This window comes from Aythya marila, assembly GCF_965140915.1.
Source record: "Aythya marila genome assembly, chromosome: 11".
NCBI lineage: Eukaryota > Metazoa > Chordata > Aves > Anseriformes > Anatidae > Aythya > Aythya marila.
In genome coordinates this window covers 1,915,504-1,924,798 of record NC_139052.1, presented here as the reverse complement: position 1 = coordinate 1,924,798, position 9,295 = coordinate 1,915,504, and the positions used below count along the sequence as shown (strand labels likewise).

General features: G+C 38.8%; 1 protein-coding gene across 1 annotated transcript; it reads right to left on the bottom strand.

Annotated features, from left to right (window-relative positions):
• Positions 1-2,099: 2,099 nt before the first annotated feature.
• BLOC1S6 (biogenesis of lysosomal organelles complex 1 subunit 6) lies at positions 2,100-8,022 on the bottom strand. The gene is made up of 5 exons (XM_082769569.1): positions 7,894-8,022; positions 7,118-7,262; positions 5,819-5,906; positions 5,136-5,222; positions 2,100-4,841 (listed from the first exon to the last, which is right to left on the bottom strand). The coding sequence occupies exons 1-5, from the start codon at positions 7,961-7,963 to the stop codon at positions 4,722-4,724; spliced, it is 510 nt and encodes a 169-aa protein (XP_082625695.1). The 5' UTR covers positions 7,964-8,022; the 3' UTR covers positions 2,100-4,721.
• Between the last annotated feature and the right edge of the window lie 1,273 nt (positions 8,023-9,295).

The window sequence follows — 9,295 nt, the reverse complement described above, 5'->3', positions numbered from 1 at the left end:
GCCCGTCTAGCCAAAAGATATTAATTTCAACAGGACAGCAAACACCTTTTCACAGGTTTTGACAAACACATACACTTGCACGGATGTTACTGAAAGGAAAGCATACTGGGAGAGCACACAGTTGGTGTCTTTACAAAAGATGTTCACCAGCAAGTTTTCCACCTGACTTTAAACACTGGAAAACTAGCAACTTCCATTATGCTGCTAGAGGACAGAAGCATTGTTTTCAGGTAGGGAGGTGACAAAGGGCTCAGATTAACTGTTCTATAATTACTGTGGTAGGCTGTATTTACACAGGATATTACTCTTTACACGAGTTTCAGGTGACAGGGAAAAAAAGTGTTGCTCATCACAGCAATAAGCTGTATTGTTAATTTACAGGCATAGTGTTCTCCTTACCAATGTACACATGGCCTTGCTTTCACAGCTGTGCTGGGGTCATTCATTTCACCACGTGAAACAAAATAGCTCAACCTTATATATTGTCTGACATAGCCATGTTAATGACAGCGCACAATTAATTCCTTCTTTACGTTACTATCTTAGAAACTAATACCTTTGAATGTGTACAGATTTTGAAATTATTCTATATCAAGCTTTAAAGTGATTTGCTGCATTAAGTTGCAAGCCTGTGAAAGCTGAAGTCTGCTGCAACTTTTCTACAGACTGCTCCCCACACTGCTGTTCATGTTTGCCAAGCAGCGCGTTTGATTTCCTTTCTTAAGCCCCATGGCTTGACATCATAGAAATAAATGGATAAATGGGAGCACAAACTAGAATGAACAGAAACCCTGAGTTAACAGGTGCGGCCAACATCTATGCTTTAAAGCTACGTGGCATATCATGAGCAGCACTTCAATATACAGACTGGAGGTGGACTCGTTATCCCCCAGATGTCACTGCCAACAGTTACTACTGGAAGGAAAACAGTTTCTTCACACGAGCACTGTTGTGACACTGTCAGGTACCAGTAGCACAGATCTTCCCCATCACTTTTAGTCATTTCAGATATTCTTCATGTAGAGTATCAAATCACATCACATCATAGAGTTGTGGACTGCCTTGGTATCACAAAGGACTGGTTAGAAGACGTATTACCATAGTGGCAGGGATGGGGGCGTCAGGTTTTGGTGTCTGTGATTCTACAAATAGCTTAACTGAGGGCTGAGGCAAGTGAAATACTTACATGTACTAATTGTCAGAAATTTGAAGTGCACTACTTGTGCCAAAACTGCTAGGATTTCAGCTGACACTTTGATTTAAACAAAAAAACAACAACAACAACAACAACAACAAAATATATATATATATCTTTGCTACCTTGACGTACTGTCTTACTGAAATTTAGCGCATACTATTTTGCCTAGAATCGATAGCCATATTAATATTCATGCTGTTATATTGTGGTCCTACAGTTTTACATCACTAAACCCCAGTTCTTCAATATATAGCATTCACACAACTAACCCAAATAAAAAGAAAAAAAAAATCAATTAGACTACTTAGATATAATGGAATTTTAAAAATACTCCTGCAGGTCAGGGCATTAGAAAGCCAAGCTTAACATTAAAATAAAGGGAGAAGAGCAGTGCTGCAAAGCAAACAGTAGGTGGCAGAAAGCATCTATTAAAGCATAGTTGGGAATAAATCAGCCAGGGAACTGTCTCAGATGCAAGAATCCCAACAGCATAGTTAAATGACCTTCGTATTATTTATGCTGTTACCACTCAGATCATGATACAGCCTAAAAACAGATCAAATATTCTGTTGCCATGTTCCAAAGAAAACATACATCTTATGAACATGGCAGAGTTACTACTGACAGTGAAAAAGCCAGATTTCACTGAATTAAAAAATTATCTAACATGAACCTGAATGATGATGGAAGGGGGTACCCAAATTAAGTATCCAGGTTAACAACACTAATGATAGAAGCCCAGGAAACCAAGATTCCCCAATCAGCACTGATCATCCACATATTAATCCACTCAGAAAGCAGAAATTCAAAGCAATACTGCACATCTAAGTATTAATTCCACCACAGTGACTTAATAACTTAAAAATAAGTCGTATACGAAGTATTAAACAGTACAATGAGATTGTTTTAGAGCTGTAATTTTATGTTTCTCTAAACAATACATTTAGCTGTAACTCTTCACCCGGATTAAAAAGCAAACAAACAAACAAACAAAACAGTAAGAAAGTGTCCAACACTACATTTATCTAACCGATAAATCATTTTTTTCCTAAAGCCAAGCAAGACTAAATGCATACAGTAATAAGATTATTCAATCTAGCTGTACATGTATTAGATGCCAGCACACTGTGGTTATATTAATCCAACATGGCATTTTCTTCTTATGCATTAAGACATAAAAGTAGCATTTGAAAGACTGGTATCTAATGGAGATAACAAATTATAGCTTTAACTGACATAATTAAGAGTTCGCTGAATTAATAAAGACGTTATATAAGCTGCCCAAACTTTCCCCAATTTGTTTTCCTCCCCTTTAATTTTAATAAAATTTCTCTAAACGTTTCTTATTCATACAAGAACAGAACTTAATACAATTTTAAGGGAAAACTATCAACTATATTTTTATGTGTTTGTGATTCCTCAAGCAAGCACTGCAAGCTTTTCTTCATTTGATCAGGAATTCCAAAGAAATGCTGAAACATGCAATTGCAAAAGCATCAATTTCTACGCTTAGAATTCTACATTTTCAGTAAAAGTGGACATGATCTTTTTTTTTTTTGAAAAAAAAAAAAAAAAAAAACCTCCAAAAGAAAGAAGCAAAAAAAAAAAAAAAAGAAAAGGAAAAAAAAAAACAGAATACAGAGACTCCAACTTGAAAAGGTAAATTGAATACTGCATGAGGCAACAGAAAACAAGAAATACTAATGGAAGTTAGTTCTGATTAGTATACTTCACTGAGGTATCTAATTCCATATTATACTTTAATAAGAACAGTTTAAATTCCTTGAATCTAGTTTTGAAGTTACATTACAAAATAAAAAAAAACTTTAAACAGTATTTATGTACATTCTGCTCCAAAAATGGACTGTAGAAATTCTTTACATTTCTTTTAGAAATACACATAAACCACAGCATACATCAACAATCCACTGGCAATTAAGACAAGACAAATTCAACCTAAAGAAAGTACATGCGTGGAAAGTTTTAATCTATTACTACTTCGGTAATAGCATTTCATGTCCCTTCAGACTACTTTAAGGAATTTGTTCTTGCTCCAAAACATCAATGCGGTTGACTTTCTGTGTTGGATGACTACTTGTTACAGTAGGTCTTTCACAGAAAAAGATGAATATTAGCAGTGGGAAATTAGAACTTCAGAAGTTATGAGTCCAGGCATATATACAACATGTAAATCAACTAAAACTGAAGAAAAATAAAAAACAAGGCACCCCTCTGGTGCCTTACCATATGTTGTTTCATGGAAAGTTTCACACAGCCCACCCTTTGTCTTACTTCAATACATGGCATTTACATTACCAAAAAATAGCAGACACAACACAACTAGTTTCTTAGACTGTAGGACCGAACGGTTTAAAGCTCTTTTGCCAGTCTAAATGGGAACTCACACCAAGTGCTGCAAGTAACTAAACTCACAGAAATGGATATCAACCTCCATACAACATTTATCACCAGTATTCACTAATAATAGTTTGTTATGCTGCCCTCACACAGATTATCTCACAGAGACCCAAAGCACACATGAATAATTTGTTTAGGAAAAAAGTTAAATGCAGCAGTTTTTCCTACAGACAAATACATTTCACACAAAGTAGAAGCGGTTTAGTTTTGGTTATGCTTCAATTAGTTACACAATGTGAAGAAACTACAACTTTCAGTCCTATAGCAATCTGCCCAGATTCTTCCTGTTGAACCATTACAGAAGCAAGAGCTCACTCATCTTTGTAGAAGCTCATAGTCAATAATGTTTGTATTGTGCACACATCAATTCTGAGAATCTTGTGTTCTGCTTTTTATTTATTTATTTATTTTTACTTTTTTAATGATTGCTCCCCAACTCATTCAGCTGGAAAGTGATTCAAAAGTTACTTTGAAGCTGTTCTTAAGTTACCTGACAACAACATAAAAAAAAGCTGCTTCAGTAAGGTGATCTTTCAGGCAAATACACCAGAAATCTCATCAGATCCGTGGCATTGAAAGGAGACCACAATTTCCTGAATCAAAGCAGTTTCAGTGAAACAGTCAGGCTCTCAGTCTGGGGACCAGAACTGAACTTTAACAACTACTGTTCTGTATTTTGCCTGAAAATCATGGATGCCAGACACCAAACTCTTAAGAGTTCTCAGTACTAAAAGAACAGATGGAAAAATTAGAGGTATTCAAAGAACTGTGATTATTAGGTTCTTTTATACATACATATATATAAGATATATAGGTTCTCCTATATATATATATATATATATATATATATGTAGGATATATATATTAAAAAAAAAAAAACTTACATTATAATAGTATCAAACTGCATAGCATTACAAAAGAAGGCAACTTGAATGGCTGAAATGAAAAACGTCAATCTTTCTAACTGATTATGAACATTCTGGAATTTATAATAGCAGAGTAGACTGTTGCTAGTAATAACTATAGCCCAATTTAATCAAAGTCCGCCTTCATTCCAGAGAATGCAAAAATGATTAATTTGTACAAGTTATTGCATGTTCTGCTTTCATGTCCTCCTAGCAGGTTTTGCTGTTAATTGCTTCTCTCTTTCAAGTTCCTTCTCACGTTGTTGTTCTTGTTCTAGTTCTTCTTTCTGCCTCTTTTGTTGCAGCTTAAGTGCTCTTTTCTAAACAGAAAATAAAAGTTTTATGGCTGTATTTAATTTGGAACTGTAAACAGCATCCCTCCCATTCTCTTAATATTCTCTTCTCCAAAAGCAGTAAGTGAAAAAAGCAGTAAGTGAAAGTTTAAAAACATACATGGTTTGGTGCTACCAAAAACACGGGAAAAACATTTTAAGAATGGAATTTAACAGATTCTATTTTCATCAGAACTGTGAGCATGCATCCAAAATAAAAGTTGAGTCAATATTACGTAATTTAAAATCTATGTTACAAAGTAGAAAAGTTACCCCACTCACTTTTAACTTGGATGTCTTCTCATGGAGCATCATCATTTCATTTCTAATACTCACTAACTTGCTGTGATAGTGTTTAGCTTCTGAAAACTTTAAAAACGTAACAGTTAAGGTAGTGACTGTCAAGTTGGAATAGTTTGGGTTTTTTAATAAAGCTACACATGAAAACAGCAATCACAAACATAGCAATTACCACAACAATTTGATAATGGATTAAACATATTCAAATTTTTATATACAGTTTACGTACATCAATACAGAAAACCACCATATCCCAACAGGTACACCTGGTAACCTACTGAATTAATATTCACTAGAACATAAAAAAAGTCTTGCCAATTTATGCTCCACATAACAGTGTCTCAAGCTTCCTTCCTGCTAGTCTGGAGACGTGCACAAAGCTCACCTCAGTCCTGCTGGAAAAAATGCATTTGCTTTGGCTATTGGATTTGAACTAGACTTACTACCACTGGCAGACTGAGTTTGTTCTTTCCTCCCAGTGCCTTTTCTATTTAATGAAAACATGCTGGTTCTGCACCAATCTCTAGGAGGAATTTATCTCATATCTGCACTGGTTGGTAGCTTTTCTGTAGGTCATTGAGAACAATAAAAATATACAAGCTGCTCCTTGGGTAGGAGGAGAATCCATACTAGTAGAGATTTAGAAAAGCATTTATAGTACTTACCAAGGCATCGACATCAAGAATGTAGTTACATTCTTTGAATTTTGTAATTTCTTGTTCTAATGTTTCTAGTAATACTACTTGGTTCTGTCTGAAACAAGAAAAGATCCATAAAACCAGAGTAAAGCAGCAGAGGCAAAGGAATGTAAGGATATACTGTGCAAGACAAGTTTTCAGAGCACTTAATTCTAGCTCAGTAAATCAGTAACTTCCATGATGGCAAGCTCTTGTAGCATTATACAAAGTTCTCTCTAAAGTTTAAGTATTTTTTTTCAACTAGTCCTTTAAATAAACACTGGCTTTGATCATAGAGGTATAAATACATGCTTCTCAGTATCAGACTCTTCTTATGGATTGCCAGCTGATTTCAGTAACAATACAAGTCAATGGTTTTTGCAAAACCCCAGCCAAGCACACGCAAAATCACCTTTTTGCTACCTAACATTATACAGGATGATAAGAAAACCAGGATGAACATCTGAAAACCCTGGATGATATAGGCACTATGCAGGCTCCTCTTTGGGAGGTGAGGTTGAATGTGGGGGGGAAAAACCTATTAGCTCTTGACTTTCCACTCAGTTGCCTCTGAGTCATGCTGCAGAATGAAGTTATTTCTGTATGGAACTTGTGTGGATCCATGGTGCTTATTAAAAATCTTCTACCCCACACAAATCAGCTAAATTCTTCTCAGACACAGGCTGTCCTTGACAGGCGCACATTATGCATCAGGAAACTCTAATCATTGTACCCTAAAGACCTGAGATGGCTCTATGTAAAGCCTTCTCTAGCAACATTGCCCCTATGGCAGGTCCAGTCTGCATTTGAAACAAGCTGCTCTCAATTATCAGCGAGATACCAATACGCAAAACATCCCTATCAGTTTAGCGACTTAACTGTGTTTTCTTGGTGCATCTTTTGCAACACAGTTTAAAGACTGGACAACAAGCAATATACAGCACAAGCTGCTTTCAATATGAAGGTCATCACGGCAAACAAAGTTTATATTTTTTGGCAGGCTTTCCACTATAGAAGTGAACAACTACATAAGATACTTGCATGTCTTCTACTATGTCTGGCTCACAGGATTTTGGTGTCATATGTTCTTCAGTCAGATTTCCAATAGGCAACATCACTACCTATACACCTGCGAGTACTCCTGCATATCACTTAACTATCCAGAACATCACAGTTGGAATACCAGAGTGCTACTAGCAAATACTTCAGTTAAGGACTGCTAGGACACTGCACTGAAAAAAAAAGGCAAACCAGTATGTTTGGAGCTGCTTTTAAAAACTTGCTTACGTAAGTTCATGTAGAGCTGATTTTGATCGTTGAAGATCAGGCAAATAATGAGAAATCAATCCTTCAGTTAACTGCTCCACAGCTTTCTCATCTATTATAGGCAGATCTTCCACTACTCCTTCATCTGGAGATGCATCACTGGAACCTACACAGGGAGGAACAAGGGTGCCTGGGGTAAGTCAGCATTTACTAAGTTTCACCTACAGCAATTGCATTTTCCTGGTTAAGAATTAAAGGCATTTCAGCCTCAAGTTGTAGTTCTTCACCCTTTATCTGCTGAATGGTGCTTCTTGTTCCCTCCCTCTCCCCTTCCTCTTTACTCTTCCGTTGTTCACAGCCCTATATCACGAGCTTCCTGGTGTGTGGTTATCCCACAGCTGAACAGTGAGAAAATGGGCAGAGGGAATGAGAATATTCCAAAAACACGTTGTTAAACAGTGTTAAATACTAAAATGTACTGAGGAAAACAGAGAGGGACTGCATCAATTATTTGGGCTATGTAGGAAGAATAACCTAAACAGGAATGCACGTCTTGCCCTCAAGGTTAGCGAGCAAACCTATGACTATATATATATATACAAATATATATATATATATATTTTTTTTTTCAGAACTGCCTTCCTAAAAGCCCCCTGTAGACATCACTCCCGAACCCGCAGCCCAGGCCCCTACATCACCGCCGCCTAGCTCCTTCTCCGGGCCACCCGGGGCCGGCTGCCGTGCCGGAGCTGCGGGTGTGCGGGCGAGCTCCCGGCCCCGCCGCCCCCCTCACGTACCCAGCGCCCGCTCGGGGCCGCCGGCGGCCGCCACCGCCGCCTCCTCCCGGGGCCACCCCGCGCCGCTCATGGCTGCCGCACCATAGAGTCTCCACAGCTCCGCCCGCCTAGAAAGGCCGCACCATAGAGTCTCCACAGCCGCGCTGGGCTAGAAGGGCCGCGCGGGGCCGCGCCTCACAGCCCTGGGGCCGGGCTGAGAGAAGCCGTCCCCTCAGCGAGGCGGCACAGCGCGCTGTTAGCGGCGTGCGTGTCGTCAGGGTCGTGTTCATCTTTGTAGCGATGGCAGCTGTGGCGCTGCCACCTGATTAAAAACACACCTGCTTTCCCTTCTTGTTCTGTTTTTGTCTCTTGTTCTGTTTGCACATTAAAAAATAAACATGGCCCGAAGTCGGGCTGCGCCCACGGGACACTATCGTTGAGCCTGAACAGCCCTCCCTGAACCAGCTCGTTAGGTCAGCCTGCTTAGCAGTGTTACTTACAGGTGCTTGTCAGTGGGAAAAAAGAAACTTTCATGGCAAGTTTTGGGGGGAAGACACTTCTCAGCTCGCAGAAGTGATTCCTAGGAAGAACAAGTGAGATCATCATCCCAAAACAGGCATATGTGAGGCGTGGGAGTTTCAGATCCGTGCTGTTGCTTTGCCTGTTCCAGGCCCTCCCACACCTCACAGAAATAGACTGACAATTGGAATTTAAAACTGGTATCTGTGTCTACAGCACTTAAAATGTAGCTAGTTATCAAACCAAATACTGCAGAATCAAAGCACTGGAAATTCTGTTACAAGTTTTGGGGCGGGAAGTAACTGCTTCCCAGGTTTGTTACCAAGTTCATTATCCTGTGAAGGGCTAAATCAGGATTTCTTCTAATAGATAACGATATTTGAAAAGGAAGCTAAGTGAAACCTATAATGAAGAACATAAATGGTTGGTTGAAAATGTGATACATGAAGCAATAATTCGTGTCAAGAAAATGGTTGATATTGAAAAAGAGTTTAGAGGGAGCAAAGAAGGGGTATTCAGGAGGCGCCATGCCATCTGGGGTTGCTTGTTCTCCAGCCGTTAAGGCATGGAAGTTGCTGGGTGGTTGCTGTTGCTGGGCAAAGTTGTGTGACTGATGATAAGTTGTTTTGAAAAGGACTGCTGTGGGGCAAAGAGTATAAGAGGGGAGCCTGTCCTTGAGGTGAAAAAAGGCAACAAGATATAATGGAAATTATGTCATCAATAAAGAAGTAGAAAAAAACGAAAGAACAGGGACAGGCTAGCAGAACAGAGACCAGGAGGGGAACAGGCACATTGATTGCCTCATGAAGACAGGTTCGGCCAAACTCAGCAAACTGCTCAAAGAAGCTTGTACAGAAAATCACTGGAAATAGGCACTGGAGCTGGAAAGAAGCTCAAGCTGAGA